The sequence below is a fragment of the Heliangelus exortis genome, chromosome 4, assembly GCF_036169615.1.
Source record: "Heliangelus exortis chromosome 4, bHelExo1.hap1, whole genome shotgun sequence".
Taxonomy (NCBI): Eukaryota; Metazoa; Chordata; class Aves; order Apodiformes; family Trochilidae; genus Heliangelus; species Heliangelus exortis.
In genome coordinates, this window is record NC_092425.1 from 17,441,181 (window position 1) to 17,465,336 (window position 24,156).

At 39.8% G+C, this 24,156-nt stretch overlaps 2 protein-coding genes across 4 annotated transcripts in view; one reads left to right on the top strand and one right to left on the bottom strand.

Annotated features, from left to right (window-relative positions):
- GALNT7 (polypeptide N-acetylgalactosaminyltransferase 7) overlaps positions 1-14,263 on the top strand; it is a 71,475-nt gene extending 57,212 nt beyond the window's left edge. For 2 of the 3 annotated variants that reach the window (XM_071743180.1, XM_071743179.1), the window contains exons 7-12: positions 2,208-2,325; positions 4,421-4,543; positions 6,091-6,309; positions 7,829-7,927; positions 9,231-9,359; positions 12,074-14,263. In XM_071743180.1, the coding sequence (XP_071599281.1) occupies positions 2,208-2,325; positions 4,421-4,543; positions 6,091-6,309; positions 7,829-7,927; positions 9,231-9,359; positions 12,074-12,211 (826 nt within the window). In that variant the 3' untranslated portion in view covers positions 12,212-14,263. Of the gene's footprint in view, positions 1-2,207; positions 2,326-4,420; positions 4,544-6,090; positions 6,310-7,828; positions 7,928-9,230; positions 9,360-11,692; positions 12,045-12,073 lie in introns of those variants that run through there. The other variant, XM_071743181.1, reaches the window with a different exon arrangement.
- Positions 14,264-21,837: 7,574 nt separating this feature from the next.
- Positions 21,838-23,647, bottom strand: HMGB2 (high mobility group box 2). The gene is made up of 4 exons (XM_071743182.1): positions 23,403-23,647; positions 23,093-23,238; positions 22,815-22,989; positions 21,838-22,368 (listed from the first exon to the last, which is right to left on the bottom strand). The coding sequence occupies exons 1-4, from the start codon at positions 23,550-23,552 to the stop codon at positions 22,213-22,215; spliced, it is 627 nt and encodes a 208-aa protein (XP_071599283.1). The 5' UTR covers positions 23,553-23,647; the 3' UTR covers positions 21,838-22,212.
- Positions 23,648-24,156: the final 509 nt, after the last annotated feature.

Consider the following 24,156-nt stretch of genomic DNA (forward strand, 5'->3'; position numbering starts at 1 on the left):
TGTATATATGATTTAAACATTGTAAGAACTGGTGTTGGTAATTCCCTTATCCTCACCCATGATTATTCTCTGCTAAAATGGCAACACATGCAAGGAAGTTATGAAGCTTTGATCTGTTTTGTATACAGCATAAATAATTCCATTTTTTGACAAGGCTGTCCACATTGGAACTTTAATATTTGCTTAGAAGGGGATAAACTATTTCAAACATTGCTGTTGTGTTCTGTGTTTACTGTCCAAACAGGTCTTAAAATCCTTTAAACCATTCACAGAAACACAGAACACATGCCCTTGGAATGGTTTAAAAGATGAATTTATTTTAAATAGTACTTTCAAAGTTGCAATGCTTCTTTTTAAAAGAGACATTCCCTGCATCTGTTTAGGTGCAGGCTGTATGCTGTTGCAGTAATACCAAGGCGAGTAAGACCAAGTAAAAGTCTTGCTGAAACGATAGCCAGGATTGCTGCGTTTAAATAGAAAAAAAAACAAAACCAAAATAACCCTCAAGAGCACAGAAACAAACTTTTTGCAACATGAGAATTGCCCTGGGACAGAATCCCTGTTTCAGTAATACTGTGCTTACCTTTTCATTTCCTATAAAATAAACTACCGAGCTTATGCAGATTTTACTGTGTTCTTTAACACACTTGACAGCATGTTGGAGGCCAAGACTGAAGCTGCAGCACCTGAGGCCTCTGTGCTTGCCAAGTCTTTATGGTGCTGAGGAAAGCCAAACATGCAGGAAAGCCCCAGGGCTGAGCTCCGCAGCCTGCTCCTCCCCCATGGGCTCCTTGGCTCCCTGCCCTCTGAGCAGCAAAGTCCAAAGGTATATTTAGGAGTAATTCAGCATCTGACCAAGTGATTGGAAGAGCAGCTGAACTTATAGTGATTAAGCTTAATTCATCTGATAGACCCAGCAGCTCTGGTTTTGTTATTGCCCTGTTCTTTCCCTGCTATGGGGAGGTAGTTAACCCTGCAGGTTACTTTTTCCTAGGCGTTTCTCCTCCAGGCATTCATGTGCAGAAGGGAAATACATAATCATTGCTGTTAAAAGGAGCTCCATTAAGTTAAAAATCTAATGGAATTAAGAGACCAAATAATGCTAAAAATCGCCCATCTCAATAATTTTGTCATGAAGGAGTATTTCACTTGTGTTTTACTTGGCTCACCAGAGTGATCCAGGCTCAGGTTCTCCTTCTTTCAGTGCTGCAGATCATCTAATGTAAGCAAAAATTGACTTTTTCCTTACCATTTTTTTTTTGTTTGTTTTTTTTAATTACCAACTTAGTGGGGTAGCTCAACTTTTATGCATTAGGGTTTCTATATTGATCCCCAGGTGAAAAATACTTGGTATGTGCACTGGAAATGGCTTAACATATACTACTCTCTATTTCAGTGTGAGCAAGCAACCAAGGAATTTTGGTTAAAGCCATTTTGCAAAAATGTTCTAATTCAAACCACAGTGTCTTTTTTGACACATTAAAACTTGATAATTGAACCCTGCCATAATGGAAGGGATTTACTGCAAAGCCATTTAAACAAAACAAAACAATCCAAACAAAAAAGGAAAACAAAAACCAACAACCAGCAACAACAGCAAAAAATCAACACAAAATCAGTAACCAAAATATACAGCTTGATTCAAGCCCTCTTAAAATTTCACTGGGGATAGGGAAAAGTGCCTCATAAGGCAGTGACAGAAAAAAAAAAAAAAAGAGGAAGAAGATAGAAAGGTATCATTTTGCTAGAAAACCTGTGTCCCTAGTGCAAGTTTCAGTGTGGAAGCTCCTCAGAGCATAAGTTTTAAGTCTGCTATGCAGTCTGACCTGTTATCTCAAAAACTTGCGTGACTTTCAAGACAGAAATGTCTTGCCACACTGAATCTTACCTTTTCAAAAACAAAAAACAACCAACCAATCAAAAAAACCAGCCAAACAAAAAAAAACCCTGGGCCTCCAACTGGCTGGTTGGAGGGACAATTCCAACCAAAATTCACATAATAAAACTTGTGACTGCAGTACAAATTATACAGATGTCATTTCAGAGAATCATGGAAGCTGATGACAAAGCTTTATGATTTTTTTGTGTATTGCCATTTATCTAATCTTTATTATATATTATCAGTGAATTGCTTCCTTAATTTATGCTTTCCACAAATGTTATCTTGTCCTTTTAGCAGCAGAGGTTACACTGTCTTCCTGTTTCAGGTCGCCTGCAATGGCTGGTGGATTGTTTGCCATTGAACGTGATTTCTTCTTTGAACTGGGTCTCTATGATCCAGGTCTTCAAATCTGGGGTGGTGAAAATTTTGAAATCTCTTACAAGGTAACACTAAAAATTGAAAATTTATTACATTCGGTGTATATTTTTTCTGCAAGTGTATTTGTTCAGGGTTCAGACAGCCCTACCTCTGAGCTGCACCAGCTCTGTCTCATGAAACCCAGTAGGTTTTGTTGCAAGGAGATGTTGGGGCAGAGGTGTGTGTCCTCCCTGTTTCCCTCCTAAATACCTAATTTGAAATAAGAGTGGGAAATTTCATGGGGATAAATTGCATGCTATCATGGTGAGTATAGAAAAATGTTGTTTCTAATAAAAGTTATTATAAAGAATAAGGAGTGCTCAGCTTATGCATAGATGCATGTAAAGTATATAATGATGCAACAAGAACTAATCTGCCCTGGCTTCTTCCTCCCTACTATTTTTGTACCATTTCTATGATCTTGTATACTTTTCAAAATTTCAAAACTTCTTTACAAAAAAATCTTCATCATTGAAACACAAACTGCACAATTAATAATCACTGCAGAAGATTTCATTTTCACTCCTCAGCATATGCATGCTCTTCAGTTAGCAGGAAATGTAGGATGATAATCATTAGCTTCTTGCAGCTTCAGTATTCATAATGACACAAGTGGTAGACAGCAGGAATCTGTCCCAATTAACAAACAAAGTGGAGACACCTAATATTCTCAGCTGTGATCTGTGAAATCATAGCTGAATTTTACTGTGAGTACATTCAGAGCACCCATAGCTCTAAGTGCACTTGCTCACATGTAAATCCGTATGCAAAAGGTCCTTAAGGATGTTACACACACAGGGTCTTTATCCTTCCAGTTCTCCTTACTGCTTAGAGCTAAATCATGATTGAAATTACAGTGGTTTTGTAATTGAAGTGCTGCTTATATAGAGAGCTCCAAATTGGTTTCATGTAGATCACAACCAATCTTTAAAAGAACTAAATATCATATATCTGTCTTGTATGCTGACTCCTAGATAGCAAATATGATGGCATTGTATGTATGAGGGGTTTTTTTTTAGTTAAACTTAAGAAAATAAATAAAATTATGCAAAAAAGGAAATAAATAGTTCTTTTCTAAAACTGTGAAGTCATATTTTTTAATCTGTAATCAGGACTAATTTGGAACACCCCTGAAGTTAGCTTGGATTTGAATTTGATGCTGTATTTCAAACTTGTCAAAAATATGAGCAAATAAAATCAGATTTAGGTATGTTTGCTTTTAGCCATTATTAGATTATCCAAGGATGTGGGAGCGAATTTGAGAATTGTAATATGTTTTATCCATTTTTTATTTTCACCTACTATAATTTTTTAAAAAAATGTTTGTACAATGCTTTACCAAAGATATCCTTATCTTCTACAAGTATTTATTGAGAAAAACTTAAATGTGATGGGCATCTAATCAAAACCCATCTTTGTGATGGGATTTGAATTGTTTTAATAAAATCAAAACATGATTAATTCGATAATAATAAGAATTACTCAGATTTTGTGCACTCATTCATTATTGTTGCTTTAAAATAGCAGGATGAGATGGCAAAAAATTAAAAGCTTTTTCAAAAAGTAATTTAGCTGAATAATTTCATGGCTGAGATGCAGATGTACTCCATGCAGCATTTCATTATTTATATGCTTACAGAATCACAGAATGGTTTGGGTTGGAAGGACCTTTAGAAGAACATCTAGTTCCAACCCCCTGGCATGGAAGGACACCTCCCACTAGACCAGGATGCTCAAAGCCCCATCCAACCTTAAACACCTCGAGGGAAGGGATATGCATAATTATATGGGCAACCTGTCCCCATGTCTCACCACCCTTATAGTAGAGAATTTCTTCCTAATATCTGATCTAAATCTGCCCTCTTCCAGTTTACATGCCTGCATAAAAAGTCCCTCTCCAGCTTTCCTGTAGGCCTCCCTCAGGTAATGAAAGGCTGCTCTAAGGTCTCCCTGGAGCATTCTCTTCTCCAGGCTGAACAACCCCATCTGAAGTGAAAATATGTAAATATATCACAATATATCAGAAAAGTAGCTGACATGTCTTCCATTCTTTATTATCTGTTTGTCTCTTAATTTCCTGTGCATATATCTTCATATCACCACCTTTGTTTTAACTTTTAGATCTGGCAGTGTGGGGGAAAACTGTTGTTTGTTCCCTGCTCTCGTGTTGGACACATCTATCGTCTCCAGGGTTGGCAAGGAAATCCACCCCCAGTGTATGTTGGGTCTTCTCCTACATTAAAGGTACTGTTTTCCTGCAACCTTGAGAGTGATTTTTGATTTTTAGATAACAATAAGTTAAGATAAATCTTTTTAAATTATCAGCAGCAATTTAGAGAGCACTTCATCCAAAGTTATTGACTGTTTAAAGCTAAGATGGGTAGGGAAATTTTTTCCCTCCATGGGAGGGAAATCTTTTGCAGCAGTTCTACTGTTACTAAGAACAGAGATTCCTGAAACCCATCTTCTTGCTCCACGCATCCCCATCTTTGAGATACAAATCACATTTCCTATTACTTCTTTTAGCACCCCAAGCCTTTGCTTCCCTGTGCCCAACTGAAGTATGAACAACTCTAGTAAATACAGCACACTCCTGGAGATTATGATCATGGGTTTTAAATCCCTCTTTGGCTTGATAAGATGTGATCAGAGGCAGACTTAGTGAATGCTGTAATCTAAGCATCTCTGAGCTTTGTGGCTTCACCTGCTAATTAAGAAGCAGTAAACAACACCTGGGAAAAGGCATGCACTTCATCGTAATTGCAGAACATCCCATTTATGATGTAATTATTCATCATAATATATATGCAACATAATATATATATGGTGCTCTGCATCATAATTGCACCATAAAGGTTGGTAACTCTTCAGGCACCTCTCAGGTTAAGATGTTCTGCTTGAACCATGATATTGAAAGTAGATATCACCTCAAGAGGCATTTATATCTCCTGTCTATATATAAACAGAACTTGAATCAACAAAAACTGTTTCATATAAGTTTCCACCTGCCAGCAGGAAGAGAGACCCTCCTGTTAAGGTTTCCTATTGTCTGGTTTAAGCTTCCTCTTGTGCAGTGTTTTGGCATTAGTTAATCCCTTTCCCAAAGAGCCAATTCTTTGTAAATTTCAAACTGAGCCATTTTCTGTGGCAATAACTACTGGTAGGGTTACAGAGCATGGCCTGAGCCAAGCTAGCATTTGGTTCTGTTGAAAGGAAATGTCCCAGGCTTTCTTAATGGTAGAAAACTAAAAGATGTAAGGGAGAGACTTGTTCACCAGGCAAGACATCCATTTTTTCCGCTTCTTCAAGCAGCAATAAACTACTTTACTTGAGAAGATAGAAATTTCCTTCATGTGTCATAGCCGACAAATTTAAGACTTAATTTTTTCACCCTTAGTGGACTAGTACATATCTTTATATTAAAACTGTAGAAAGTAAATACAAACTCTAAATTGCAGTTCTGGTGCACAGCAAAGTATTACAACTATTCATTGCACCCATAACTGAAGAGTCTTTATTTTCAAATATTCTCTCAATTTAGAAAAAGACTTTATACCCTCATTAAGCAAGCCAGTTTATTTTGCTGGCTTCAGTCCTAAACTTCCATTTGAAAATTATATGCCTGTGTCTTGTATAATTTGCTGCAGGTGACAAATGATTAGTGCTATATAATGACTTCACGCTGTCACTTTTTAAGAGGAGAAATCCTTAAATTCCTGGAATTAACATGCAGTTGCTTCTCACCTGTTGCGCGTGCTTTTAGGTAGAATAAATGTCCTTGGTCTTTACAGAACTATGTCAGAGTTGTAGAAGTGTGGTGGGATGAATACAAAGATTACTTTTATGCCAGTCGGCCAGAAACAAAAGCCCTGCCCTATGGAGATATATCTGAGCTGAAAAAATTCCGTGAGGATCACAACTGCAAGAGTTTTAAGTGGTTTATGGAAGAGATAGCATATGATATACCTTCGTATTATCCCTTACCAGCTAAAAACGTGGACTGGGGAGAGGTAAGTACAGCATATAGCCTGTATTTATTTTATTAGTTTTCAAAAAAAAAAAATTAGGAACCCCAAAGGAAGCACTTTTTATGTAACATCAATTTGAGTATAGGGTCCTTGATTACTGTTATACTAAGGTATATGATACTAGCCAGAGAGCTATAGAGATATAACCCTGGGGAAAAAAAATTATTATATCCTTTAAGAAGTGTGATGTTTTTTAATTTTTTTTTTATTTAGATTAGCTTCATAGTTTCTTAAAGGATTAATATATAACTAGCCCTGTCTTCAGTTCCATCCAAAGCTCTTTTTCCCATAATAGGAATTTGGGGTTTTTAAAATAAAAAAAGTAATACTGTGTGCATGGTGAAATTTTTTCAGTGAAAGTATAGAGCGAATAGATCACAAAATTTAGGTGGAGTACATCCTGCCAATGTTTGCTAGCCTGGGATGTATTCATACAGTTACAGACTCAGTAAATCTCTTATTTTCTGAAGAGATTAAAATAATAATGACCACCTTGCAGGAACTCATCCCTGATAGAAATAAGTGGCTGTGGTGAAGCAACAGGGAAGTTTGAAATTCAGTGACATCTCTGAAGTTTTCTTAACTCTTCTTCACTGGCTGCTCTTTATCCTACTCACTGCCTGGCTATGTATCCTACAACTGAGAATTTTTTTTCCCCACCTGTCATGGTTTAACTTGTTTGTAACACCACACTAGCTTCATTTCCAAAGTGAAATATACTTTCAACTGGATTGAAAATACAGGGTTCATCTTCCCAGACTCTCTCTGGAAGTCAGGTCTAAGCTTAGTCCTCCAGACTTCCTTCCTCCATCACAAAGAAGGAGGCTCTGGCAAAGAAGAATCTCTGGAAAGAGAGTTAGTTGCATCAAAAAGTCTTTGTAAAGCTGTTTGTTGGCCCACCTGAGGAGGCCGTGGTATAATCAGTGGTTGAGGCATGCTTTCTCACAGGACTTGTGTTCTTTATCCCTATGCCTGTGCCTGCCTCTCCCAATTTTATCTCTTTTTCTTCCCATGTAATTGCTGCTGCAGAAGGTACTTCTGAGCAGCCAGGTCAGTAGGGTGGGCCTGGCTGCAGTCAATAACTGAGCATAATTTCTCTGCATCACATTTCTCTCATCATAGCATGAGAGCAACTTAGCCAAGTTCTTGCTTTACTTATGAAGACCCAGGGGACTGAACAGGCTTTGAGAGGATGTTGAATACGTTTAAAGTACTTGAAAGGCCTACATTTCAATGTCGTTAACTTGGAACTGAGCTTTGCAACTCTAGCTTCATCAGTATACTCTTAACTCATATAAGAGCCAGCAAATTAGCATGGGAAGCTTGAAGTTCCATCTCCCAGAGCAGTTAACATCAGTATTTAAATTTCATAAACAGGTTTGTCTCATATCTTTCTGGCAGATATCTGTTTCTGATTTGAAAGATAAGCGGGAAATGTCTGAACTCCTTCACTCTTATTCTTTCCTTGAGACTAACTTAGAGTGCAATACCTCTTTTCCAGATTAGAGGCTTTGAAACTGCTTACTGCATTGATAGCATGGGGCACACCAATGGGGGCTTCGTTGAGCTTGGGCCATGTCACAGAATGGGAGGAAATCAGGTAAGGAGCCTGGAAACAAGTCTGAAGGAGAATTGCTTGCTGTGGATGCTAACAGGCCAGTTTTTTGTTAAGCCTCTATGCAATGTCACTTAGGTGGTAGATACAAAGAGGGGAGTTCACGGTTTTCCATAAGCTTACTGACATGGCTAAAATAGGGGAATCTGCAAATATCATTTCAAACACAAGTGGTACAAAACCAAAGTCAAATTAATAATCTCTTCTTCAGTAAAGCAGGTATATGAGAAAGCAAAGACTGTGTTTTAAAGCAAGCATATCACTGCATTAGAACAATTGCAGCTCTTGGCATTGCTGTCAATTCATCATTCATCTTCACTTAATAATTGATCCTTCAGGAAATTATCCCCTTCCTCACTTTGGCTCAATTATTTCACAGAGTTGTTTTGCTCTAATGGAAGCACAAAGCAGTTTCATGCTGTAACTCATCTTCCACTACAGGAGACAAGAAATGGAATACAAACTTGTCTCTGCTTTATTTACAAATTAATTGGCAGACCGTAGTTGCTAATAGATGGTTGCAATCCAAGCTGCTATCATGTTTGACCTCGGTCTTCACAGACCTTCACACTAGCACACAAACTTGCTGTTCTGTATTTACATCTCCATTTTCAGTTGGAAAACTTTTCAGTATTTGAAGTCTTTCTTTATGCTGATGTAGATTTGGACCAGGTAAGTTTTGTCATGGTAGTAATGAAATCACATGCAGGATGATGCCTTTAAAAGTTATATTCAGGTTAGCACTCACTAGCACTTGGAAATATCTCTTCATTTTGATATTTAACAAAAAAGTTCAACAAACTACTTTTTTTGTGTATGTTACCCCAGAAACCCTGTAGCTATTTTTTCATAAGTAGCAGGTAGGGTAGTCTTTTTCTATCTGTATGCATTTGATTTCCTGCACAGGTAAAATGCCAAAGTTTTAACTGTCTAGGACCAAGGACCTGCTACCAGACCTTTAGACTGGTAGTGGATTGTTTGGCCATCAAACCATAAATAAGCTTTTAATCAAATACTTTCAAAAGTCTTCCAAATAGAGATCCCTTTATGTTTTTCACTTTTGTTTTGTTAAGTGTCTTAGCTTTCTAAATCCTAAAGGAAAGTTCTTTATTAAATTAAGTGTTACGATAGTAAAAGGGCATTACACCATGTAAAATAAAGAGCTCACCTGAAATGTAGGTGTAATAACACCAGACAATGATTTGAATTATGCAATTTTGTTGATATTTTCAGTGTTACTAAAACATTTGAGTCAACTGTTAAAAAATATGGTTTTTTTCCCTGCTAGCTTTTCCGTATTAATGAAGCTAATCAACTCATGCAGTACGATCAGTGTTTAACTAAAGGACCAGATGGATCCAAAATTATGATTACACACTGTAAACAGAGTGAATACAACGACTGGCAATACTTCAAGGTATGCAACAGATATATAGTAGAAAAGAAATTATAATTTGCATCCTGTTTTTTTATTATTTAATGTATATCTGAAAATACAGATCTACGACAAGGTTAACTGAATCAAATAAGAGTAAATTGGGGGTTGGACTAGATGACCTTTAGAGGTCCCTTCCAACCCAAATTATTCTATGATTCTATAAATTTGTTATCTGCATATTCTCGGAAATCCATGGTAGCTGGAAAGGCTTCCTCTAAGAAGATTATTTTACTAGCAGTTCTAGTTGCTGTCTTGTGTAGTAAAATCTTTAAGTATAATCTCATGAGGTTACATGTGCTGCCAAAGGAGTGTTAGGAGCTAGCACTTGTCTTGGAGGAAGCAAAAAGGATGCCCATTCTCAGTGACAGAGTTCCTGAAAGCTTTTTGTGCCATCACCCTCTCTGCTTGCATGCTTTCTATCAAGAAAGTTTTTTTATCAAATGGATACTGTGAGAAGATTACTTAAATGGTGAGGTGCATTTAGCAGCTAAGGCCAGTTGGGAAGCTCTAAATTGAAGCGTCGCTCTTCTTAAAGACAGAAGATCTTCTTAAGACTACATAGGAACAGGCAGGTAAACACAGTGTTAATCTTGGCCTCTTTGTGTTGTCTGTGCCTTCTTCAGTATTTCTTTTCCCTGTTAGTTAGCCACTCTGATAACATTCTCTCTTGTGAATTCTGGGTGCAGGACTGTTACGGTTATATTGCAAAATCTATGAATTTTTAATAAAGACTTGGAATGTTAGCTGATACACGTGAGGGCAGCTACAGTCTATTTAGTCACTACATGTGTAAGTCTTCTATTAATTCTGGGTTTGAAAGTGTTATTTTTTTAAAAATCTGAGATTATATTTCTGTTTCTTAAAAAATGAGTCTGAACAGTCTGAGTGATGTTATCCTTGGATATAGCTCCACATAACTTGGTTCTATGTCTAAGAAGCTTCTGTGCTGATTTTTCTTCTGTGTCGATGTTCTTCAGTGTCTCTAGTGTGTTGTGTATTTATTAAGTTATTAGTTGTTGTCTGGATTGTGTTTGTCTAAAAGATGTAGGCGCTGCTGAGTGCAGCAAAATCTGCTTGTTATCCTTTAAACCACACTGCTTTTTCTGATATTTGCATAGGTATAAGAAATAGCAAGCACCATAATGCCATTTCCACCCAGATTTCTTGTGACATACAGGCATAAAAAAATCTTTAAACCTGAAATTTAAAAATTAATAAGCAGTGTTCCATTACTTGCTTACTTCTACTTTAATACTGGCATAATATATACCACTTGCTAACTCTCCAGCCATTCTAGTGGGTCCCTAGGCTGTTTGCGAAGAGCCCACATTTCTTATATACAAAAAAGATCCATATTCTCCACAGTGGTATCAGACTGTGTAATTGCTTAGTAGGCATGGTCTGGGCTCTAGAATAAAGCAGTAGCATGCTTCCAGAAAAGGAAAAAAAAAAAAAAAAAAAGGCGAGAGCAAAAGGACCTCCAAGGGTGTGTAACTAAGTAGATATTAGAAATTTGGCACACTTTGCTGTGCAGTACAGAGGGTATGACCATTTCTTCTGATGAAGAGGGTGTAAGGAATTAAATGCTTATGAGCTGCTGAAAGATGTTGTAGTCTCACATAAATGAAAGCTGCCAGGAGATTTTATCTGGTTGGTTGGTTGGTTCTGGAATGAATATTTATGTGTTAGTCTGGTGAGCATAACATCTGTGCTGCCTGAGCACTGAGTGGTAGCAGGGCTTCAGGGCCCATCAACAAATGTGGGACTGGTGGCTGTCTGCTCAGTGCTTTTGTTTGGGCATGCTTCCTCTAGAAGCAGAGGACTCCCATGTCCTGCCACACAGGAGGAGCAGGTGTCGAGCTGAACCAACACGTGGGTGTGCACGTGTGTGTGGGAGTGATGGGTGACAAAGAGGGTCCCGTGCCAAGCAGAGCTGGGCACACAGGGCAGGGCTTTGGAGCCCCAGCTCACCTGTAGTGCCACTGTTTTGCTTCTGCTCCATTGCTCTCCATGCCAGATGAACAAGTCAGCAAGACAGGGCTGCATCTGGCACAGGGGTCAGCATGTGGGAAAGGAGCCACAGGCTGCTTTGCAAATGCCTGGGACTAAGGCACGGTAGCACAGGGGATGTGGAAGGAGCCAAGAGCCTGAATGTGCCAGGCACAATGGGTCTGCAGGTTCTTAGGCAGCACTTTGTTGCTCCAGAGGCTAGGCTTGCTCTCATGCCCTCTTCTCTTCCTCTACCAGCCAAATAGGGAGCAAAGCTAGTGGGCTTTTTTTTCCTCAGTGTGGTTATTGTTGGTGTTTTGCAGTTGCTTTATGTGAAGACTAATCAAAGAAGGATCTGCCCAGCTAAGTCAGTTCTCACAGACCTGTCCTCAAAAATTAATCTTTTTTTACAGTATGAATGAAAAGGGTGGAAGAATTTTACACACAGTCTTGCTGATTTTCTTAACAGTTTCTTGCCTAAGAGAAATGGGAGTAATCTCAACTGGATCTACATATATCAAACATTTCATAATATGAAGGCTGTGAAAGTCTAGGTTGAACAAATAATGAAATTCATACAGAACTGATGTGTTCTGGAAACCTGAAACCTTGTTTTTGAAATAGCTGTATTGCAGTTGTGAAGAGAATGTAAAGAAACAACCACCCCAAAACCAACACATGTTCCTGATGGTTTTGTTTTCCAGAATCTACACAGATTTACTCACATTCCGTCAGGGAAGTGCTTGGATCGCTCCGAAGTCCTCCATCAAGTTTTCATTTCAGAGTGTGACTCCAGTAAAGCAACACAAAAATGGGAAATGAACAACATCCTTAGTGTGTAGACAAACAAAACCTACCTACTGACACATTAATTTGTACAGGACTGAAAATAGCCTGAAAACTGCTGCAATTATTAACTTTGTACAGCTGCAAGCCTCCTGGCTTGGATGAAGGACGTAGACGAACTGATTATTACGATAACATTATCATCCGCAGTTAATGTTTACAAAACTGCTTTACCTTAAACTCTGTAGATGTTTACATCTTTTTGTTTTAAGATGTTGGCAAATTAATGTGCTGCTAGCCATGTTTCATAGGAACATAGTTAGGAGCATTGTCTTCTTTGGGATTACACTCAGGGGTCTGAAGGCAGTTTTTTTACACACACTTGAAAAGGTTGGAGTAACCAGATTTTCATAGAACTTGGTGATTATCAACCTGTTGTATATTTTATTTAATTTTGCATCTTACTAAGCACTGCCACAGGTTATTAGCCAGGGTGGCCTTCTCTCACAGTCATGCTGCTTTTTTGGAAGGTGAATTTCAACATATTTAGTGCCTCTTTCATTTCTGTCTTTCACAAGAAAAACATTCGTTGGAGATTATACAAGGGATTTTTCTGAGCTGTCACCAGAATTAGGGACCAACTGTACCCCCCCTGTGTAATTACTGTGTTATTTAAGACCAATTTCTATTGTCAGTTTGGCTGCTTTACTTCAACTGGACACTGTGTACTGAGTGTTAGCACTCATGTGGTACATTTTCATGGAAGCACCCTCACGATTCCAGTTAAGAACATATAAACACTAACTTGCTTGTTTAAACCATGCCTTACATAAAAATAATGTTTAAAATGAAAAAAAAAAAGTTAAGCTGCAAAATTATGTAAAACTTAGAAAGAAACCAGTGCTTCATTTTAAATTAATTGTCATTTTAAATGTAAATCACTTATAGGTGGACTAAAACTTTTAATTAGGAAAAAACCTCCAGCTTCTTTACACATGTGTTACAAGGACATCTGTCAGCTGGTTTGGATGCCAGTTTTAGATTTGAAAAGAGAAATGGAAATACTGAAGCCACATTTATTCATACTAATTTTCTTCTTATTTTTGTCATTGGAAACTTTCCCTGAGGGATTACAAACACAAATACAACCACTTGGTGCTATAGAGTACAGACTACAATGTGAAAGAAAATGTTTCTAAAGAAGTTCTGAGATGGAGTTGATGCAAACTCCCTTAGGAGTATAAATATTTACTCTGAAAGGAAGAGAGGTGGAGAAGAAACAGCTTATCCTCACTTCCTTAGTCCAGATTTTGTGACTGTTAAATGTTGCCATCAGAGTAGTGATTTCACAAGCATTATGCCTATAACATGTCACACTACTAAATATGACCAAATCTAGAACAGCATTGCATTCAGCCTCCACTGATGTTAGCAAGGGTTATGTATCATGTTTGGTGACAGTTTGATCTTTATAGGGCTGGTTTCACTGATCTGTTAGTTTGGGATCTTTCCTAGTTTCTTTAAAATTCTCATCTATCCTTTCAGAGCTACAAAAAATTTGAAAATAAGGGAGGGAGAAACTGGAAAAAAAAGAAAATAAGGTTACGTACCGGTACTTGTTCCTTGTGTGTATGAAAACTGACTCCATTTTTGTGTTTTGGGTAGATTAATTTAATCATACAACTATGCATAAGAGAAAGAATGGTGGCACATAAATCGTGCAGGTGTATATTTTAAATGGGTATTTTGTGCAATTCATTGAAAGCTGATGCTGTATGTGAATACCAATCTGTATGTGAGACTGAAACCTTACAAAACATGAGATCACAAGAAGCTGTTGCTCTAATGACTTTTTCTTACTATAGTTGGCTTGGAAAAAAATAATTCCCATAATCTTGCTTTGTAAGTTGACGATATCACTATGCATTTCTACATATTTTATAAATTTGATTTATGCAGATTTTGATACACTGTATGTTTCTGTAGAAATTGTATAAATCTTTAAATTTATTAGGGGTAAATCTGGGAAACCTATGTATATCTTACTTATGGGTTGCTTGTTTTTTAAGTCAAGTAAATAAAATATTTGAAATTTTGGGTTTACTATACTTTTACAGAGTAAAAATGGTTTATTGTCTTCATAGAATCCCCATATCTCTTCAATACAACTTCAATGTTGCAAACTTGCAAATATTAAAAGTATTTTATTTTCCTTTATTGTATCTGTGAGGACTCAGGATTTTTTTTCAGTAAAGTGAAAAATGAAATACCCACTGAGAGCTGCCATGTGGACACATTTGGATTTTTTTTTGTCACTTGCCCTGATATAATCAGGTAGATTTAATATACTAATAGAAATGAACTTAAGAATTAATTCTAAAGTAGAACCAAATGTTAGGACTAGTTGGTAGTGTTTGGACTCTATATTTTGTCTTAGTCTGTGTATGTTTCCACCAACAAACATGTCTCAATCAACCTTTTTTTTTTTTTTTCCTGAGAAGGTTTTTTAGCAAAAAAGTATGTAGTTAAATCAGGACGTGGAAGACACAAGTTCTGGTTGAAGAGCAAGCCTAAATGCTGAACTCTACAGCACATTTTTACAGCTGGGATTCTTGTTTCCCAGCTGTGTCTGTCAATGATCTTTTGTATATTGAGATTTCAGAAGGCTCCTTTGGCAAAACCCGGGGGTGTAGCAGTGGCAGGTTCCTGTAGGGAATACCCTTTTATGTATAGAAGCAAGGACTGATTGTAAGGAGGTGACATCTTTCTCATTACCAGAGATCCTAGCACCAGGAGAACCCACAATACCAAAGACACCATCCTATTGACAGCATCCTAGAATCAACTCATTCTCTAATATCAGTCAGCCACCTTTATTCCTTTACTATTTGCTTCTTCTGTACCTCCAAATTGCAGTTGACAAACCGTGACAGCCATGTAACAGGAGTCCTAGTGAAAGAAAAAATTAGTCTGCACAATCATTGAGCTTTTGACTGCATTGCACTGTTGAACAGCAGTGCATATGGAGACTCCAGCAAGGTAAGTGGCAAAGCTTAAGGTCTGATGGACCTTAACTGACTGGTGAAAAATCCATGTTCCTTCAGTTAACAGGTCCATGAAGGGGACAAGGATCAAAGCCTGAAAGGAGAAGAGTTGGTGCTATTCAAATACCAAGATAAAAAAGGTATGCTTGCATGTTAGATACCCTCTTTTTCTCACTAATACTTTTAATTTAAAAAGAAATGGAATTGCTTTAGGGACAAGAGCTGTGCCTCTTCTGAAGTGGAGTGCAGGTGGAGCGGGGCTGAGAACCAGGAGGTTCCCATAGATCTCATCAATGTCATCATTCAGTGAGAAAGCAGAACTGATGCCAGCGGGCTGCCAGGTCCAACAACTCTGCTGTGCTTCTTGGGGAAGGGTTGAGTCTCTTGCACAAGAAAGGAGCAGGAAGCTGAGAGAGGCAGCATAGCACCAACTCGTATTCAAAACAAAACAACCTAATGCCTGGGCTGTGCATGGTGGCAGTGGCAGCCCTCTGGCTGAGCATCCCAGAGGTCCTGAAAGAGGAATGGAAAATGAATGAAGAGATGACACTTTACTCTCCAGGAAAGGGCTGCTGGTGGCATTGTGTCAAGGAAGCAGTGGGTCCACAGTGTTGGTAAAGCAGAGTCTTCAGATGAAGATGATGAAGAAGCCCTGCTTGAAATAGGCTTTCTGGATCACTTGAAGGCACTGCCGTGGAAATAGGAATCACAATTCAGCTCTTTCCCTTGAAATTTGTGGAAGGATTTTCCCAGGAAACTGGTGTAGGCCAGGATCTGTGAACAAACCCTGATGCTACTCAGTGGTGGATCTTTGAGTCTTCTGTGTCTGTGTGCAGGTCCATGTTCTCTGGGTTAGGCCTGTCAGAAGATGCAGCATTAAGGCTTCTAATAACAGCTGCACCAGAGCTATGAATGCTAATGCTTGTGTTTCTGAGGGCTGATGGGTGAAAATGTGCCTTCTGCAAGCTGTGCTTATACTCAGACAGGGATCTCATTCCACTGGGGAACCTCCATGTTATTCTTTGGTGGGCCTGGGAGACACCCAGCCCTGCCTTGGCAGTAGATGTCTTGCTAGCCTGAGCCTACAGGAGGGTTGCACTTTCTTGCCAGAGTCCTCAAGGTCATCACAGTTGCCCACCAGGCAGCTACAATTGCAATTTTCTTATTTTTATTTCTGAGGGAGCAGGAACAATGATTGAGAGTCCTCTGGAGGATTCTTGTGGGTTCATAAGGGAGATTTGGGAATGGCTGACCAAGAGAAAAAGCACACCATGCTCTGAAAGTATTTTTAGTTATATTACTCTTTCAGTTGCACCAACGAATGCCCTGAAGTCCTGCGTGTCCTGACGGTGCCAAGGAATTTCTAAAGACAGAGCTAATCAGCCTTGTGACAGAAGGGAAAGCTGCCTGTCCTGCCATCTGGGACTGAAGGTAAGATGGTGTGGGGTGCCACTGAGGAAAACAGTTCTGTAGTCTTGTGGCAGAGTGGGGCCTGATTACCACTGATATTAAACCTATTGGGGGTAAAGTAATGTTGAAATGGACCATTCCCAGTTGGAGATAGGAGCCACTCATCCTGCTTCTTTTTTTGCCCCTGCTACAGTATCCCATTATCTTCTATGTGATAGCTATGAGAGGAATGGAGTCCACACTCCTGAAATAGCAGGACCCTTTGTCTCTGATGGACAAAGCTGGAAGTTATTTTGACATAGGGTAAGAACTGAGACTAAGATAAAAACTTTAAAAGTATGTGGACGATCAGTCAGAAGGTCCTCCTAGCTCAGTAGCCTGTCCCCTCAGTGGTCAGTAGGATCTATGTGGTCAAGGAGTTCAGGGCACAGTGAAAGGATGGGGCAATGGTATTTGATTAACTACTTCCAGAAATACACAAATCAAGCACTTTCTGAGCTAGAGATAGTATTTTCTATTTAATAGTCCAGAATTTGTTCAACTGCTCCTTCAAGCTATGCAGACTTTGGTCATCCATCACATCTGATTATGCAAAAGTTTAAAGGTGTCTGAGGAGGCACGATGGCTGTGCAGTTCACTCCTCTGCTGAGAAGTCAGTGTGATATAAGAGACTTATTAAGGCTTCATAAAGGTCTTAATTCTAGGTCAGTACTGTGTCTAGCTAGCCAGGAACTGGCTTCAAGGTGGCAGCACTGACAATAACTTCATCACAGCATATTTTTCAAAGGATCTTTTAGAAGGATGTGGTCTTGTCCACACAAAAACATCATCCCTTCAGCTCTGCTGGAGAACTGATCTATGGGTACAAACATTGCTATTAAGTATCTGAGCCAAGAAACATACAGAATAGCCAAACAGCTTGTGGGTGTAAAGATTTTTCTAGTGACTGACTCCATATTCAGCCCTGGAGCATCAAAAACCTCTCCAGCACTGAGGCTGGAGGGGATCATTGATCTCAGAATATCAGGATAATTAGAGCAATTTACAGGTCCACCAATTAACTGGTGCTGGCCAGTGACAATTACTTAACCAACACTGATGAAGAGAAATTTGGTTGGCATCAAGTCCTTTACTGAGTAGGTCTGAATTTCTTGTACACCTCTCAGCAGAGTTATGTGTTCCTCAAGGGCTGCGTGCACTGGAGAATGCAGCAGGGAGCTCGACATCTGGGCTCTGTTATGGGATTCTGGGCACTGGATTCAAATGAGAGCACAGAAAAGCAGATAGGGCTGTCTGTGATGCAGCTCACACAAGAGGCCCAGCAATTTTGGAAATGTGGGGGCTGCTAACAAAACACGTATTTTAAGACATGGAAAGAAATACAAGCCAAAACACGAAAACAGGCAGAAAAATAAATATATTCTAAGGATGGTAAGGCAAGCGAAGCAGGATCAGTGACAGGCAGCAGCACAGCACGTGATCCATCACTGAGCAATATATCCCAATTATATACTGATGTTATATATGAGAAGCCTGTGATAGATACACTGTTAGGAAACATTTCAATAGAGCATTAGCTAATTTCTGGTTTTCTCTCCACAATCATTTGCAATTTTTTTTGTTATTTGAATTGAAAAGCCTCTATATACTGCAGTCAGTTCCCTTGTCTGCAGCTGTCCTAATCAAGTGTTTCCTTTTGAAAACACACACACAAAAAACCACCAAACCAAAACCAAACAAGAAACCAAAACAAAATAATCAGAATATACATACTTACAATTCTGAATAGGAAAAATAAGACCAATGTTACAAAAAGTCAATCCAAGAAAAAGGTAGTGTTGTATTTGTTCAGGAAGACTGTAAGGAAATTATTAAATACTTTTTGTATTCATATCTCTTGACCTAATAATGCCTAACATGCTATTTCTAGCAAGCATCTATTTTATCTTCACATAATTATTTATTACAGTTCCAGCATCTCCTCCAGGCTAAGGTAACATACTTTTCCACCCACTTTATCTGTGGCATAAATGTTAGGCCTGCTTTTTCCCCTTCACATGTGTTGAAGGAGCACATATTAACATATAATACATTTTGTATTAACGCTGTATTTTACCTGCTGGTTTTATTATCCTGTCACTTCAGGCTGTAGGCTGTCTTTGCAGTTCTTCACTGTTGGCTCTCATCTTTCTTGCAGCACCATTCATCACTTTTAAGTCACCTATGTGTATATTAAACAATTTTCACCAGCCATTAACCCCATCTCCAAAAATAACCGATGGGATTTCGTAGGTGATTTTCCTCCACTGGTGAAATTGATGTCAAATTCCTATTATGATCCTGTATTGTTAACCAGCTATTTAATCTTGCAAGGCCATTAGTGATAACTTACCTTTTTATGAGAAGTAGACCAGGCCAAATTGAAGCAGACTAGAACTACCTGATCTCTTTTACCCTCATGTTCACTGATTTCTTCAAATATTTACAGATCTGTGGAGCAGGATTTCCTCTTGTGAAACAGTCCTATTTATCCATTTGTCCAGCAGCTCACAGCTGTACTGTGGCTCCTACCAGCCTGCCATATGGGCATTACTGCAGTCCCTGTGTTTCCACAGAATGCTTTCTGACAAATAGTGTGACCTTCCACTCCTCTAGTACTAAGGCAGTTTTAAGTGAAAAATTACAAAGTATGGCTCATAGTTTAGCCATTTCATCCTTGAGTTTCTTTAGAACTCTTGGATGAATACCATCTGTTCTGTCATTTTGTTTCAGAACCTTTTACCCTTGGATTTGAGACAGATGCTCCACCATGCCTCTCCCATTAAAATGTTCTGTCATGAAAACTTCCTGAAACTGTACTACAAGGTTTAAAAAAAAAAAAAATAAAAACTTTTCCTGACATCTTCTCTAGGCATTGCTCCTATATCATAATCACTTATTGTCCCTAGGACTGCTTAACAAACCTGGTTCTGATGTTGTCAGTTCTCATTAATCTGTGTTTTCTTGCATTGCTCTAATGGTTTTTTCCTCTGCTACACATTGGTGCTTGTAGCCTGTGTCAGGGTGCAGGTTTCTTCTTGTATACCAGTTTAGAAATAATTTCAACTTTTTAAAGACCATCTTCCTACATTCGTTGCTCTCTCATACCTGCTCTTTACCAACATTTTTTTTTTTTTCTTTGTGGTCCTAGTCTGCTTTACTGGGTGGTATGCTAAGAAGTCACCCAACTACCTGCAACTATTTTGGATGTCTATTTTAATTTTGTTTTGAGGCAGCCCTCCCAGTTCATCTCCAGTGAAAAGTTTCCAGTGAATAATTTCCTAACATTGTCCGTATTGAACATGTATGTGAATAATCCAGGTTTTCTTCTATTGCCTTATCTTTTCTGAACAGTTCCATTGTACTTTGATCACTCACTAGTCCTTTCCCCTGATAGTTCCTTCAGTGCTTACAGATGGGCATTATCTGAACCCCTCTGACCAGACATACTGTACTTATTAAAGCTTAATTTGAAAGTAGTAATTTCCATATGCTCTTTCCCATATGCCTCTAACACAAATATTCATCACTCTTATTGAAAGGGCAAAATACTGTTTTTCTTTGGTCATGGCAGCATTCTCAGTTGATAGATAACTTGATGCAGAGCTCTGCTGTGTCTTGCTGCAGCTCATGCTGACATGGCAGTTCTGCACCAATTTGTGCAGAAGTTGTGCTCAAGCTAACTTAGCCAAAGGGTAAAATGAAATTGAACCCAAGTGGTTTTACCTCACTATGGAAAATATTAGAGTTCCTTTATTCTGAATTATCTCAAGTTATGCTCTTATTCTGACACAGTATTTAAAATTCTGTAACCGGTGCAGCTTTCACCTGGTTATATTTTGTTTCAATTTAAAGGCACTTGAGCAGAAGTAAAAAACATTTCAAATAATCTGACTAGTCAATTTACTCTGATGCTACCGCTTCACTGCAAATTTAAATCTAATCAGAACGACTTCTTGAAACATCACCATTCTGTTCAGGGAAGGTCTGAGAATTAAGAGGAGGTGCTATGTTCCAAGACAGAGATTTGCACAGAATATGCTGAACACCTGAGAGATCAGCACGGTCTGGGCTGCATGATATGAAAAGGAATTTCTTCTACCTGGAAGAATTTTTAAATCAAGGATAAAGGTGCTCTAGCACTGCAAACTTTCTAAAGGAGAAAATGTTCACTGAAGTGACATTTTACCATGGTTATGGTGCTGAAATCCCTTTTTTCATTTTACACACGTACAGTGTATGCAAATTTATTTCAGAAGTCAATGGACAATAGGGAGAAACTTTAAAGGAAAAAAAAAGTGGAAATCTGTCCTTTATAATACTTAAAATATTAGACGTTAGCTGTTTTTCAGTGCTGGGCTTTCAAGGGCTACTAGAAACTATTGCCTAGGATTTATCTCAACAAACTGAACTTAACCTATCAGTTCTGCTGTGGGATCACCAATTCCCCAGTTACAAATACTGTTAGGTATCTAGATCTAGACATCTAAATCCACTAAAGGCTGAGTTACATCTGTAAAGCAACTGAATAGCGTTAACTGGTGCACAAACAGAACATATCAGGATCACAGGTTCTTTACAAATGCCTCCTCTTTCCTGCAGGAATTTATTGGCATGTGCGGAGATAACATTCCAGCATTTTTCATGCTGTTCTGCAAACTCTGTATTTTATGAGAAGCCACGAAATGCAGGGGCCAAGGAGAGAGGGAAGGAGTAGGGAACATCACGGAAGACATACCTCTAACCCTCTAACCACAGCTGTGAACCTGACCAGTGAACCTGACCCCTGGGAAAGTTTCTGAGATTCAGTCTTTATCAGCTAAAAAACCACCAAGACAAAACTTTAAAACCTCTGCTTCAGTAGTTTCAGGGAGAAGAAACCAAACAGTTCAGGAATTAACAACTCCAGAACTGAAGAGATACTTTTTCACTCAGAAGGTATCATAAGAAAATGCTAGCATAAGGAAAACATTAATTGCCACTAAGGATAGTATGGGTAGGAGAGAGAACTGTGACTGAAGAGCAAAAAAAAGTTTAAAATCTAGTATAAACTTCAGGAGTTAACACTTTCTGTGACTTGCCAGTCTTGCAGTAACAACCATAGCCAAAGAACAACGCAAGGACCCTGTGCAGGGCTTCAACATTCTAGAGTACCCAGCCTCTCAGAAACACCACAAATAAAACAACAATCATGTACAACATTTTATTACAAAATTGTTAAAAAAGTAATACAATGCAATATACTACAAAATAAGATCAGCTATTAAGCTACCTCCTTTCTTTTACTTAGCTATTAAAAACAACTGGCTATCAGTCACTGAATTTCAACAAAACCATTAAATATGCAGAAACATTCCACAACTTTCTTCTTTTGAAAACCGAACTGTAGCAGCTCTTGGCTACTACTTACATTAAAAATAGAGGTCTCCCTACAAAGAACCACATTACCTATACACAATTCTGTACAGATTTTTATACTGAAGCTAACAATGAGCTGCACTTGAATTCACATTCTTAGCAAAATATTGGATTTTGAGCATAAATCTTTACAGCAGGACATTCACCTATTCCTCATCCTCATCTTCTTCCTCCTCTTCATCATCATCCTCCTCCTCCTCTTCCTCCTCTTCTGGTTCTGCTTTCTTCTTAGATCCTGCAGGCCTACCTGGGCCCTTTTTTCCTGCGTCACTCTTGCTCTTGGCACGATATGCTGCAATATCCTACGAGATAAATGCTGTTTAGGTGCTGGCAGTGTAACTGTGAAGATGAATTTATACTGCTTCAATAATTTAATAATACTGTACTGTGCAGATCAAACACAGTGTGTGCAGAAAAGCAGAATATTAAAACTAGGACTTGCATGCTTACACCGTTCAGCAAGAGACCACATGATCCACATTTTAAGAACTTGATTAGCACAGTGCTTTGGAGTATAACTGTCTATTTTACTAAACAGGTGACCTTTTTTCTGATTGTCTTTTGTACTGTTAAATCTAGAGACATGAAGAGTTCCAGAAACACACCTCTCCCTGCATTCTGAAGCCTGACAATGGTCGACATAAACATTTGTAATTATGAACTATATATGATCTGGTAAAACAAGTAACAAACACATTTACAGTGACTTTTACAGCTTTAACCATCACTTTTTTAACTTTCACTGTACCTTTTCATATTTCTCCTTTAGCTTTGCAGCCTTCTGTTCATATGGCTGTTTATCTTTGGCCGACTGTTCAGACCACATTTCACCTAATTTTTTTGCTGTATCTCCAATAGACAAGCCAGGATGATCATTTTTGATTTTTGGACGGTGTTCAGAACAGAAAAGGAAGAATGCTGATCTAAAATGAGAGATGGTGAGTAAAATTAAGTGTCAGACTATTAGAATTAGGAAGTTTGTGGGGTTTTTTCATTTTTCTTTTTTTTGGTCAAAGAAACACTCACGGTGGTCTTTTAGGAGCGTTGGGGTCCTTTTTCTTTCCCTTCTTTTCACCTTTGGGAGGAACATAGTTTTTCATCTCCCTGTCATAACGAGCTTTGTCTCCTTTAGCCATTTCTTCAAACTTTCCTTTTTCCTTGCTAGACATTGTCTGCGGACACACGGAGGGGAAAGGAGGAGAGTCGGGATCAGATAAAGCGCCGGGTGTCCCAGTAATGTCTAAGCAGCAGCTGCCACCGGGGATCTTTTCCCAGCAGCCCGCGTCAGGGGTAGGGGCCGGCCCGGGGGAGCTCGGCCTGGCCCGGCCCCGCTCACCTTCCACCGCTCCGAGCACTTCCGCGAGAACTCAGCGAAGTTGACGGACGAGTCCGGGTGCTTCTTCTTGTGCTCCTCACGGCAAGTCTGCACGAAGTAGGCGTAGGAGGACATCTTGCCCCGCGGCTTGTTGGGGTCGCCCTTGCCCATGGCGAGGTCTGCGGCGGGTCCCTGCGGGGGGTGGGAGGGGAGCAGTGCCGTGAGGGCGGGGCCGCGCCTCAGGCCTCTCCCGCCTCTCGCCCGCTGTCTCCTTCCCGCCCAAACACGCCCCCCCGCTGCCGCTGCCCCTGCCCCTCTCCGGCCCTCCCGCCCGCCCCCCAGCACTTCCCGTTGCCGCCGCCAGGCGCCTCCACCGCCCCCGCGCCGCCCGACCCAAGTGGCGCCACCGCCCGCGCCCCAGTCCCAGCCCCAGTACTATCCCGCCCTCCCCCCCGGGGCCGCCACCGCCCTCCCCGCGCCGCCGGCCCCACCCGCCCGCCGGGAATTCCCCTTCAGCGCCGGGCGCGCCGCTCGCCCCGCCGATCTCGCGCTCCCTTCGTGTCCGAGACCGCGGCGGCGCCCCCCTCCTTCCCGCCCCCTCGGCACCCTCCCCTGCCTTGCGGCGGCCGCCACCGGCGAGGACTGCGCAGGGCCTTGCCTGGCTGCGTGGGTGAGGCGGGCGGCGGCGCGGGGCTCTGCTCCCTCCGCTGCTGCTGCTGCGGCTGCTGCTCAGTGGTTTCCCGGCGGCGCACTTACAGCCTCTTGTTTTCCGCAG

What these genes read in the sequence shown, in the direction of transcription:
- HMGB2 (XM_071743182.1), bottom strand. Translation starts at nt 23,552, where the DNA reads ATGGGCAAGGGCGACCCCAACAAGCCGCGGGGCAAGATGTCCTCCTAC. An exon ending in AGTGCTCGGAGCGGTGGAAG is followed by an intron (nt 23,239 to 23,402) that starts GTGAGCGGGGCC and finishes GTGTGTCCGCAG; the next exon opens with ACAATGTCTAGCAAGGAAAA. An exon ending in TAAAGGAGAAATATGAAAAG is followed by an intron (nt 22,369 to 22,814) that starts GTACAGTGAAAG and finishes TTTATCTCGTAG; the next exon opens with GATATTGCAGCATATCGTGC.